Genomic DNA, 13735 nt, shown 5'->3' on the forward strand with positions numbered 1-13735 from the left:
GATGCAAGAGGGAGGAGATATGAGGATATATGTATATGTATAGCTGATTCACTTTGTTATAAAACAAACTGGTGCACCATTGTAAAGCAATGATACTCCAATAAAGATGTTAAAAAAAATAAAAATATATTTTATAAAAAGAAAAAGGGATCATCTCAAATGCTCCCTTCTTTAAGTTATCATAACCCTAGCCCTAGCTTGGTTGCTGTCCAGTGTCTCCAGTTGTTTTATATTTTTTCCCCAATTTTTATAGTTGTTTATGATAGAGAGTAAGTCCAATCCCAGCTACTGCTCAAAGGCTAAGACTAAAGTCTTAGAATTAAAAAAAAATTCTAATAATGATATTAGGCCTTTAAGAGTGGATTATTTTGTTTGTTTGTTTGTTTTGTGTGTGTGTGTGTGTGTGTTTCATCGTCAGGTGGACTCTCAACCACTGCGCCACCAGGGAATCCTGGATTATTCTTTTTTTAATTTCTTATTTTGGTATTCTTTTTTCCTTTGTTAGAAATAATATTGTTCATTAACATTAAAAAAGTGCTTAGTACAAGTCGTCTGTAAGGTCTGTACTCAAGATATGTTAGCAGAGTATATAAAGACTCTTCAAAAATTAAAGTAAATTCAAGCAAAACAGTTTCTTGGGAGCCTAGAGAAGCTGGGCGCAATAGTAGTTCCCTGATCTGTGGGCATGCATAAACCCTTATTTTCTTTTCAATTAGATTTGTATATCAAACACCAAGTAACTCAATATAGGAATTTGGTTAAAATATATTTTATTTTACATATATTTGAAGTATTAGTAAAACTAAAATTTTAATGTGAAGTCATTTGTTTTTGACATCATGTCAAAAGTGGTTATAGCTAAGTTAGTCATTTAGTTAAGTGTAATGAAACTCTAGATGGATACTGAAACGTAATATTTGATTAAGGTTTCTTTAATTAATTCTTTAGTAAAAGAATTGCCCAACCTTATAAAACCTTATTTTTGTACTCAGTCTTTACTTTTCATTAGCAATATTGGGGTCTTTTTTTTTTTTTTTTTTTTTGCGGTACGCGGGCCTCTCACTGTTGTGGCCTCTCCCGTTGCGGAGCACAGGCTCTGGACATGCAGGCCTAGTGGCCATGGCTCACGGGCCTAGCCACTCTGCGGCATGTGGAATCTTCCTGGACCGGGGCACAAACCCGTATCCCCCACATCGGCAGGCGGACTCTCAACCACTGTGCCACCAGGGAAGCCCTTGGGGTCATTTTTGAAATAAAGAACAATACCATTTGTCTTTATATGCACAACAGGAGTTACATAAAATTTTGAAGCATAGAATTTGAAACTAAAGAAATGTATGTATGATGATAGAGGGATAGAATGGATACGCTCCATGACAATATTGTTAATTGCCTTACTGTCTATGCAGATGGGCTCATGGTAAAATTATTTACAAGTGAGTACGACTTATTTTTACATCTTTGTAAAATTCTTTGCCTCATTACAAGTTAGTGATGAGAAAAAATATAGGATAGTATCAGTCCACAGGGATTTACCTTGGTGACAGAATCCCAAGTGGTAATGACTTCACAGAATTTGTTGTGTTACTTTTTGCAAAGTATTTTTTTCTTAAATAGATCTAACACAGTTTCTACACTTAAACATGACACCTAAGTTTGAGGCTATAGCTATATTTGACTCTGGCTGTAGTATAAACAGTAATTATTTTATTTTGAGTTACTGTTGACTATGGATTTAACAATTTTTTGAACTTCAAAGAATGTGGAAATTCAAAATTATTTGGAGTTGTAACTGTATCTCACAAGTCTGATTCTTGTGGAAAATTCTGGGCTTGCTCAAAAGTAAGGTAAAATAATTTTAATGGACTTTTGGTAAGACAGATTTCAAAAATTGTTCAGATGGTCATGGTAATATATATGCCTCTAAGCTGCCTCTCCTTTTTTTTCCTCTTGTCTTTCCTCAATCTCTTGCTTTTCTTCTTCCACTTAAAAAATATCAAAACAAAACAAAAATTCCTTTCTTCTTGTTTTACTTCTGAAAATCTGCAGGATGGACATGTAGAGGTGGCACGCTTGCTTTTGGATAGTGGTGCTCAAGTGAATATGCCTGCAGATTCATTTGAGTCTCCGTTAACGCTAGCTGCCTGTGGAGGACATGTTGAATTGGCAGCTCTACTTATTGAGAGGGGCGCAAATCTTGAGGAAGTTAATGATGAAGGATACACTCCCTTGATGGAAGCTGCTCGGGAAGGACATGAAGAGATGGTGGCACTACTCTTAGCACAAGGTAAAATAGTTTTACTTCTTTAATTAAAAAATCGATTTCCGTTCGTTTTTTGTGTCAGTATCCCTGAAGTTTACTACAACTAAGATATTTTTTGCATTGATGATAAAATAAGTTATCAACACCCTGGAAGAAACCCCAGAAGCAGAGAAAAGATAATTATCACAAATCAGAACACTTTATTGTAAGTCTTTTGTAACTAGTTTTATCTATTTTCATGCTTTCCTTAGGAGCAAATATAAATGCTCAGACAGAAGAAACCCAAGAAACTGCTCTAACGTTGGCTTGCTGTGGAGGATTTTCTGAAGTTGCAGACTTCCTGATTAAGGCAGGGGCTGACATAGAACTTGGCTGCTCCACACCTCTGATGGAGGCTTCTCAGGAGGGACACCTGGAGTTGGTTAAATATTTACTGGCTGCTGGTATGTGGCTTTAAAAACGCCTTTTAGAAAAAGACTTTTATATTGCTTTCATAACTTTAACAGTTAACCATAACTTTTCAACTTTCTACAAAAGTTGAAAGACAGCTCCATAATTTAACTCTCTTCTTAGGCTTTTAAATCTCCAAAAATGTCATTTTTTGAAAGGTTTCTTAGAGTTATTAATGTTTGCTTGTTGACTGTAAGTCTTCTCATTGACCTTATCTTTCCGTTGAATGTTTGTGGCTTTTGGAGGGGAGAAGTTAGTTCCTCCTCGTGTCTATTAATAAGAGGAGGTGGGGGTGACATAGAGGTTATAATTTGATACCCTTAAGCCTGTTCATTTCTTGACATTTCTGATTTCTCAAAAAAAATAAGAAAGAAAGAATGAACGAACAAATGGGAATATGTTTTTTTGGCAGAAGTATTTAGTTTTAGGGGGGTTTTTGTTTATTTTATATTTTTTTGGTTTATTTTTTTTTTTTTGCGGTACGCGGGCCTCTCACTGTTGTGGCCTCTTCCGTTGCGGAGCACAGGCTCCGGACGCGCAGGCTCAGCAGCCATGGCTCACGGGCCTAGCTGCTCCGCGGCATGTGGGATCTTCTCAGACCGGGGCACGAACCCGTGTCCCCTGCATCGGCAGGTGGACTCTCAACCACTGCGCCACCAGGGAAGCCCTGTTTATTTGTTTTTAAATATTTATTTATTTGGCTGCATTGGGTCTTAGTTTTGGCGTGAGGGATCTTTGTTGTGGTGCGTGCTCTTCGTTGCGGCATGCAGGCTTCTCTAGTTGTGGCACGTGGGCCCAGTAGTTGTGGCACATGGGCTCTCCAGTATGGCACGCAGGCTCTAGAGTACGTGGGCTTAGTTGCCCCGTGGCATGTGGGATCTTAGTTCCCTGACCAGGGATTGAACCCGCGTCCCCGCAGAAGGTGGATTCTTAACCACTGGACCACCAGGGAAGTCCCAGAAGTATTTAGTTTTAAAATAATTTGTGCTTTATATATTGTTAACCAGTGGTAAGAAGTAAGTTTTTTTACGTAGAATATTTGTAGTTTTTTATAGAGCAAGTTAAGAATATATCAGAAAAAATTGATCCAGACAGATGTAAACCTTTATATATCCTTTAGAAATAGTATAAAATTTTTTATCCATATCTAATAAGTTGTTTAAAACTTGACATATAAAGAAATTAATACATAAAGGAAAATAAAATATTTAGCAAACTTTATTCATCCTTTACTGTTAATATTAATTTGATTATAGCCCAGCATCAATTATTCCTTTGAATTATTATTGCAATAATTTCTTAATCCAGATCATTAATGGTTTGGATGATTGTTTAGATTTTGAACCAATGCACAAACCAACCATACAGGCTGACCTCTTCCTTGACTCAAATACTATTATTTGCTGTAGTTAGTAAATGTATGTGCATTGTTCAGTCATTTTTCCCTCATTATTTTCTGTAACTATCTGTGTCCCATTCAGGAGTCTTTCTTTACCGGTGCTTATCAGTCTTCATTCTCCCCACATCCTTCTAAGTAGTCAAGATATTGTTAAGAGGCTTTTAAAAGAAGGAATAAATAATGTTAACTAAGAAATCACCAGACATTCTGCTCAGCTCATGTGTTAACTCTATTAATTACCACTGGCCACTGGTATAGTAAGAAATATTACACACATCTTATAGATACAGAAACTGATGTACAGTCATGTTACATAACTTCCCTAAGCATATCAAGCTAATAAGTGACAGGGCCAATCTTCAAACTTAGAACTCCTGACATTGTTTTTTCTATTGCGTCACCACTGATTCTCATATTTAGCTACTTTTGCTAATTTGAAGTGGGTAGTTTCTGGAACTGTCTCGGGGGACTGAGAATCACTTTTTACGTGATCACTACCTAAAACAATTTTTTTTCCAGATTAGAGTGTGATTTATTTACATGCATTTCTTCTTATAGTGTAGCACTAAAGAAGAATCCAACAGGTCTTTTAATACATTGCCTATACAGTTTTTTTAAAAAATTAAAAAACCTTTTGTTACAGCATTTTTTCAAACATTTAGAAAATATGATGAATCCTAAGAACCCATTACCCAGCTTTAAGAATCTCATTTCATCTATACTCCCTCTATATCCCCCACTTATTTTTATGTAATGTTTATTAAAAATAATTAAACATTAAATTTTTTTTATTGAGAGATAATTGACATACAACATTAGTTTCAGGTGTACCAAATAATGATTTGATATTTGTGTATATTGTGAAATCACCACCAGAATAAGTCTAGTTAATATCCGTCTCCACACAGTTATAAAAACATTTTAAAATTAACATTTAAATTTTTAAATTTGAAAATAAATTTGTTTTTATAAATTATCGATAAATATTTCAGTATGTATCTCTAAAAGAGAATCTTGTAAAAAAGTAACCACAGTACCATTTCCTTACCTAAATTTTTAAAATAATAATTCCTTGGTGTCATTAAATATCTAAGCAGTTTTCATATTTTCCTGATAGTCTTACAAATGTGTATGTGTGCGTTTAATGACTTTTTTGAATTAGGATTCAAATAAGATTCATACAGTAACTCTAGATCAATATATCTCTCTCTTATTTTTTTTTTTTTTTTTTTTTTTTTGCGGTACGCGGGCCTCTCACTGTTGTGGCCTCTCCCGTTGCGGAGCACAGGCTCCGGATGCGCAGGCTCAGCGGCCATGGCTCATGGGCCTAGCCGCTCCGCGGCATGTGGGATCTTCCCAGACCAGGACACGAACCCGTGTCCCCTGCATTGGCAGGTGGACTCTCAACCACTGCGCCACCAGGGAAGCCCAATGCATCTCTTAAGTCCCTTTAATTTATGGGCTCTTCATCATCTTTCTTTTCTTTTTTCCCTTGCAAGTTTTGGTTGAAGACATGAAATGTTTATCCTTTAGGCTTCCCAGAGTATGGATTTTGCTAATTGCACCTCCACGATTTCATTTAACTTGTTTTTCTGTCCCTTGGATTTCCTGTAAGTAGTACTTAGATCTAGAGACTTGATTGAATTCAGGTATGATGTATGTTTGTTTTGTTCTGTTTTGTTTTTAAGACTACTTCATAGGTAGTATACTTTCTTCAGGAGGTAGTAAGTGTCTGATTGTCTCTCTTTTTGATTATTAGATATTGATGATCGTTGCTTAGATCCATTAATTCATTAGGGGTTACAAAGTGGTAATATTCTAAATTCTATTATTCCTTCCTTGTTTATTAGCAGAAATATGTCTATAAAGAGAAACTTCCCTTCATCAGCTATTTGGTTACTCTTAGGTATAAATCATACAGGAACAGTCTTATAAATGTTTGATTTTTCCCCCCCTTTCCTCTCCCCCCTTAACCCCAAATAATGAGATGGACCCCTAGTATCCTTCACTGGTGACCAATGAAGTCGTTTTTTTGTTTTTGATTTGACCGTCATTTTGAACTTCTAGATTTAAACATACATGATGGCTTTTATTCTATCATAGTCCTCATTCTTTTTGAGGTAAAAATTGCTGAAAGATGGGACAATTTCACTATCTTTGGTCAGTAAGTTTAGCTCCTAAATCCTTTTGGTGTGACCTCATTATAGTCTCTGTTTCCTTGCTTTTTGATATTGCTAGATGTTTCAGGCCCATCTTATACAGATTCTCCCCCAGTCTTGGAACCAATTATTTCTTTAAGAAGCCGTAATTTCCTTTAGTAGGATATGGGACTTAGAGATCACAATCTTAGCTAGAGATGCTATTTCGGCTTGGTCTTTCATTGTCTCTAGGCCTTTTTAGTTGGTCAGAGTGAGGAAATATTTTTCTTACAGATGATAATACAACATGAATTCATGTCAGTACTTCCAATTCAGAACCATACGGTTTTACTTAACTTCAGCAATCTTTTATCTGTGTTTTCTCTCAGCCATGCCCCGAATTTCACTCACCAAAGGATTACTCATTTGATTTTTACCACAATATCCATAGAATAGAAACCAAAACTACTGTCAATATGATTTCTGAAAACTGTTTGATATTTTTGGCTTTAGCAGCCCTTTTATTTCTTAGGGTATATCTTACTGGCGATGTATAGGCAGATTATTATTATTATTTTTTAAAAATAAATTTATTTATTTATTTTGGCTGTGTTGGGTCTGTTGCTGTTGCTGCATACAGGTTTTTCTCTGGTTGCGTCGAGCGGGGTCTACTCTTTGTTGTAGTGCGCAGGCTTCCCATTGTGGTAGCTTCTCTTGTTGCGGAGCGCAGGCTCTAGGCACATGGGCTTCAGTAGTTGCAGCACACGGCTCAGTAGTTGTGGGTCGCGGGCTGTAGAGCACAGGCTCAGTTGTTGTGGCGCATGGGCTTAGTTGCTCTGCGGCATGTGGGATCTTCCCGGACCAGGGCTCAAACCTGTGTCCCCTGCATTGGCAGGAGGATTCTTAACCACTGTGCCACCAGGGATGTCCAGATTATTGTATTTTTTAATAGTTTGGTATAGTTCCTTTCTGTGTGGCTAAAAACATTTTTCCAAAACATTTAAAGGAAAATTAGGGTTCTTAAAATCTGATATTTTCATATTTAGAGTTTATGAGTTTCACCAAATTATAAAATTCACAAAGTAAATGTGTAATTTTTTTGTTTGCCAGGTGCTAACGTTCATGCGACAACAGCAACAGGAGATACAGCCTTAACCTACGCTTGTGAAAATGGACATACGGATGTTGCAGATGTTTTACTTCAAGCAGGGGCTGATTTAGTAAGATATTTTTAATTTCAAATATTTTTGTGTGAATGTTAATACTCCTTTATTTTTAACATTTAGAAAACACTAGTAAAAAAGATCAGTAGTTTGCATGCTTTGTATAAAATAACTTTTAAAAGTTTGGCTACTTGTTCTAGTTGTTGCATTTATTAAATGTATTTGAAAATAGTTTTTAAAAGGGCATACTGTTTCTTTTCCTAGATAAAAACATTTGTTTCTTTCTTCCTCTCACCCAGTCCCATTTGACATTCCTGAACTTTTTAAACTGCCCTTTATTAGACATATAAATTTAATTATATGTTTGCAACATAGAATAACCTGTCAGATCACTTTGAGTGATTTCTTTTGTTTTTCTAATTAGTTAGACATTTAAAATAAAGCTACTGTCATCTTCCTAACAACATTGTTACAGCATTTCATTCTTTTTCTGTTCTTTTAATATCTTCTATTTTGGCTTTTCAAAGTTTCAAATTAGATGGCAGGTTCGTATGTGTAATAATCCTTACAACTATGGGAAATTATAAATAATATCCCACTTAAAGGTTTATGCTTCTTGCTGAAATGTTTGCTTTGACTAATTTTTATTTTGTGAGAGTATTTTGAACTGCTTTCTAGAGTTTCTTCCAGAATTCCCTTATGTATTTCTTAAAAATCTGTGTGAGACACGCATAGTTATAACTGCTGTAGAGAATCAACTTTATTAATTTCAGTTATTTAGAAAAAACTGTGCAAGTATTGTCTTTTAAACCATTTCCAATAACAGACATTCCCCCCAAAATACCTGAGAACATTGTTGGAAAATAATTATTGACTATAATAAGTGTATAGTGTAATTATGCTATTTATTTATCATCATTTCTACTACTAATAAATATTGTAGTGATAAGACTAGCATTCATTCTCATTAATTAGGATCTGCCAGTTAGAATTTCTAAGAGGTGTACTTTTTTCTTTTGAAAATTATGATGGATATGTTAAGTAGATCTTAATCTTCTGCCTTCTTTCTTTATCTCATTCCTTTTTTTAGAGTTGCTTTGGGTCATCTAAAAATTAAGAATTGAAGCATTTCATCACTTGGAATAAACAGGGTAGAGCATAAAAGCTTAGATAATATAAGCAAAGTTTAATACTCTTATCCTCTGAATTCTTGTCAAAATTTTTCCTTCTTCCATTTTTCCATAGCTAAGTCACTTTCTTGACTAATTTGCTAGTTCTTCTAAAAATATTAAATAGGAAAAGAGGAACTATCTGTTAAATGCACTTTAAAGTATAGCAAAACCTTAGTGATTTTTGACAGAGTTAAAAATTTGTTATGAAATATTTTTAAATGCCCTTTAAAACAAAGGGCATTTAAAAATAGAGAACAAAATAGTTTTCTATTTTTTATTTTTATAGTTTTCTGGAATTAGGTAAATTGTGATTAAAATTCCTTAGAAGAATTTCATTAAATAAGCAGATTGAAAGATTTGAATTTACCATACTGTTTTACATTCAAAATATAAGATTAAAAAATGGCTCAGATAAATATATATCTTAAGTACAAAGGTAATACTGTTATTCTAATGTAACTGTTTTTCTCTTCTGCAAACCGTCTTTGCATTCATATATACATGTAATTATAATCATAGTATAGTACAGTTGTTTTCTATTTTCCAGAATCTGTGTTCTGTCATAATCTTTTCAATTTTGCTACATATTCTCTATATTTATAACTTGTGCATAATATTCCATCAAGTTGATGAGCCATAATCATTCACTTATTATTGAACTTTTGACTTGCTTTTTATTTTTCACTGTTGTAAATACTTCTAGATTTAATAGTTTCATGGGCATATCTTTTTCTTTTTTCTCCTTTTGAATTATTTCATATATTAATTTTTCACTTTAAAAAATATATTCCTATTTTATGCTTTTGCTATCTGTGGAGAGATATTTCAATTTTAATATTAGTTATTTTCCTGATTGTAAAAAGCAATTCTTGTTCTTTATAGAAAATGTGGAAAGTATGGAAAAGCATAGTAAGTTTGATATTTAAAAACTATAAATAATTTCACGCTTTACTATATAAGCCATAGGCGGGAAACAAAAAACCTAGTCAAAAACAAGAAGTGAGTAAAGCAGGCACATTAGTCCCTGAGTCCTGAGGAAGAAAATGACTGATGATTCTTGCTAGCTGGACCTAAAAAGACAGTAGCACCTTTCTTGTCCTTCATTCTTTTCTGTCACCTCCTAGTATCTGTTTAGGACTGTAGTAATTTCCTCCAGTGGTTTGGAATTGGAAGACTACACTTCCATTGCATGGAGTGGAGATGTATTCCATTTCTGGCATCCCACAGATGTATTCTTGATGTCTAGGTTTGGTAGTTCTTTAAGTTAAATTGTTTATTTGTTTTCGTGGGCTAGCTGAGAACCTTCATTTTGGGGGGAACTATTTTTACCTTCGGTTTTAAGTAAGAACGCACAAGTCAACCTTTGAAACACAATCTGGACCATGCTTTGTTAGATTTTTAGAGCTTAACTTTTGCCACAATTTAAGGCTTTGTTATTATATATTTTTTAAAGAGCTTAAAAGTTGTCTCTCATTTTAAAAAATATTCTGTAGAATCAGTTAGGATATTAATTACAATTTTATAAAAATGTAATGCAACAATTTGGATTTCTTATATTGTTTCTTGAGATGAAACTGAGAGATTTTAAGGCTTTTCATTCTACATGTGTAGTAGGTATAGTTTAGAACTTAGTTTTAAAGGAAATCTAGACAGTTTCTTATTTAATGCTTTTTTAAAAATCCACAACCAGAACTGTTAGTATACTTGAGCATTTTCAGGTAGATCCTCAAAATATGTTCATGTTCTCATTTGAAACTTAGTTATTTGAAATTTTATTTTTTCTTGTTTTAAAAATATTTAAAATGAAAAAATATTTGATATTTCCAGTAAAAAAAACCCTGAATATCCATCATATTTAAAAGGTTATGGATTGATATGTAACTTGTCTACCTTTGTAATAATTGCATAAATTTGAATAATCCATTATGAAAAACCTTTGGACTAGATTAGTTTTCTTAAATAAGCCACTTAAAATGTTCCTTTTGGAAATCAAAAATTAAATGAAATAAAAAATTATCCATTAATTCGAGTTTTTTTTGAAAATTCTCCCTATTTAACATGCAAAATCATTTTAACTACTCAATAAGCAGAGAGCCTTGAACAAATAACCTAATCCATATCTTCCATATAGTTGCACCTCTTGTTACCACTGTAATGGGAATCATTATGTATTGAAATAAAGATTATTCCTTTATGTACTTTCTTTCTCTGCATAGCATCTTTTGTTTATTGGGCCCAAATTAGTTTTTAGTATTTGGTGTGATTACAGGTATAATATGATATAAACCCATTGTAAGAAAGTTTGTATTAAAACACATTAGTATTCTGTAGTATACTTAAAATCTAAAAGAAATTTAAAAAAAAAGAAAAAAATAAACCAGCCTTTGGAAACTAATCTTATTTCTCTGAAAAGGAATATGCTAGGTGTCCTTATAAATTTGTTATTGAACTGCTTGACCAGAAATAACCAATAAACACCATTTAAAAATCGAAGTTGAGTGACTCCCCTGGTGGTCCAGTGGTTAAAACTCCACACCTCCACTGTAGGGGGCATGGGTTCAATCCCTGGTCCGGGAACTAAGATCCCATATGCCGTGAGGCGCGGCCAAAAAAAATAATAAATAAAAATAAAATTGACATCTGCAATATTAAAGAAAAATGAAAAGTGAAGTTGATTCAGTTCCATTTTCTTTGAGTCACTGTCCTGGTGTCCTGTATAATTATTACTTTAGGCCATTCTCCCCAGTTACTGGTCTTTAGACCAAAAGGCAGAGTTTTAATATTTCATTCTTTATTCGTATCTTGATAGCTTACTTCAGCTAAAGCATTTATATGGCTTGATTTCTTTTACCACAGTCCTCTAGCCCCCTCTTTACTTTTACTTTTATGTTCAAGGTGGAGAATTTGCACAGTTAACTATTCAACAGTATAACTTGGATTGTAAAACCCTACTCTGCTTCTTTCTTTTTTTCTCTTGCTTGCTTTTAATTTTGACTTACTTTGTTGTCTATGTTTTCCTGGCTTCCATGCCCAACCATGTTATTGTTATAGAGATGATCCATCTCTATGAAAGATGACTGCATCAGGTCAGAGTTTCCAAAGGCCCTAATGATAGGATGTTTAGGTGGCAGCAGTGTTGGTTAACATGTCAGCGTTGTTTTGTTTTTCTGTTTAAAAAAATATATATATAGATAGATAGATAGATAGTAGGAGTTTTTGTTGTATTTTATTTTTTTCTTCCAGGTTTATTAAGATATAATTGACATACAGTACTGTATAAGTTTAACTTGTGATTATCACAATAAATTTAGAACCTCTATCATCTCATATAGATACAAAATTAAAGAAATAGAAAAAAAATTTATTCCTTGTCATGAGATCCCTTAAGATTTGCTCTCTTAACAACTTTCATATATAACATACAGCAGTATTAATTATATTTATCATGTTGTATAATACATCCCTAGTACTTACTTATAACTTGACGTTTGTACAGAGTTGCTTTGATTTGGTGGTGTTTCTGGTTTTCAAACCATTTGTAAAGATGATAGAATCTTTCTCTTTTCATCATGGCATGTTAATTTCAGCACTAAAACTTTGATACATTTGTTGAGATAAAAGAAATATTTGTCATCTGTGGAATTTCCTTCACATGTATTTGCCAACAAAGCTAAGGTTGGAAAGGGAGAGTGATACATAAATCCCATAAATTAGTATTCCTTCCTTGGCCTTTCATTTCTAGAAGAGGAACTCAAGTAGTATTTCCCATAATAAACAACTGACATAGATATCAGAGAAGGTAAATATATTCTAGTTGTGTTCACATAAAGATTTTTTACGACCCACTTTAGCATGTTACAGGCCTTCATTGCTATTTGAAAGTAAATCTACTAAAAGGAAGAAATACCTGTGGAAGGCCATCCTGTAATCCTGTATCTGAATGGAGGGCTAATGAGTGACAAAGGCTACACTTAGTTATTTAGAAAGAACTCAACATTAGAGATGCTACTGAGCATTAGACAAGACACTGGAATTTTCATCACAGCCATCAGATCACTGATCTATAAGTAAATAGTTGCCTCAATATTCTCATCTGTAAAATGAAATCTAGTGTTATTTTCTGGACTATTTTACCCAAGTCCTGTAAGTATTCTTTCTTTGGCTATGCTGGGTGTCCTAGGGCAAATCACTTAGATTCCCTAGCCTTCTTTTGTTTTTCTTTCTCATCTCCCCCCTTTCCTTTATTTTGTGAGGGATTTGGACTGGAAGATCTTTAATGACGTGGCTTAAGAAATCTAATTTTATGATTTTTAAAGAACAGGTTAACTAGCTACCTGTTTGGAGGTATCAGATGGAGTAGATGAGTACTTAGCCCAAGAATATGTAAAGTCCTATGGGATCCTTGAAGAAAATGAAATTTTAAGGTGTGAGTCTTAATTAATAATAGTGATGTGATGTGTTACACAAATTCTCTCTCTTAAAATCTTTGGGTATATTAAATGTATCTTAAATTACTTAATTTGGGGCATTATTTATAATTAACAATTAGCAGATTTAGCTTATTATAAAATATTTTAATAGATAAAAGTTACTAATCCCTAGAAAACACAGTAATGTGGTAAGGCCACCCCAGTAATGAATAATTTGGCATTATAATGCTAAATCATTATCTCTCCCACCCTATCTTTTTACTATCAGTATTTTATCCTACTTAAATACTGTCAAAGAAGTAGGAAGAGTTTCCTTAACATGGATTTTTATTGTAAGTAAACTGTTTTCTTAAGAATAAAATCTCTCCAGTTATCTTTGGAATTGTTCAATTACGAATTTCTTCTTTTCCTTTGGTTAAACTTTATTTTGAGTAGCAGAATAAACTTTTGTTACATCCTCTTTTTCTCATCTTATATGCCTTCAAACTTTTCAAAATTTCCTTTCTTTAGGATTGTTTTTTCAGCTTTGGCTTTCAAGTATACATAGGTAATGCCCAGTGAGAGACAAGGAATTTAGAAATACCATTTTTTTTTTTTTTTTTTTTTTTTTGTGGTATGCGGGCCTCCCTCTGTTGTGGCCTCTCCCGTTGCGGAGCACAGGCTCCGGACGCGCAGGCCCAGCGGCCATGGCTCACGGGCCCAGCCGCTCTGCGGCATGTG

The 13735-nt window shown here is 33.8% G+C and overlaps 1 protein-coding gene across 8 annotated transcripts in view; it reads left to right on the top strand.

Annotated features, from left to right (window-relative positions):
• Positions 1-13735, top strand: part of ANKHD1 (ankyrin repeat and KH domain containing 1) — a 91407-nt gene that overhangs the window by 15631 nt on the left and 62041 nt on the right. For 7 of the 8 annotated variants that reach the window (XM_055086795.1, XM_055086796.1, XM_028493304.1 and 4 more), the window contains exons 7-9: positions 2050-2287; positions 2515-2706; positions 7361-7470. In XM_055086795.1, coding sequence (XP_054942770.1) covers positions 2050-2287; positions 2515-2706; positions 7361-7470 — 540 coding nt within the window. The remainder of the gene's footprint in view (positions 1-2049; positions 2288-2514; positions 2707-7360; positions 7471-13735) is intronic. The other variant, XM_028493306.2, reaches the window with a different exon arrangement.

The sequence above is a fragment of the Physeter macrocephalus genome, chromosome 8, assembly GCF_002837175.3.
Source record: "Physeter macrocephalus isolate SW-GA chromosome 8, ASM283717v5, whole genome shotgun sequence".
Classification (NCBI taxonomy): Eukaryota; Metazoa; Chordata; class Mammalia; order Artiodactyla; family Physeteridae; genus Physeter; species Physeter macrocephalus.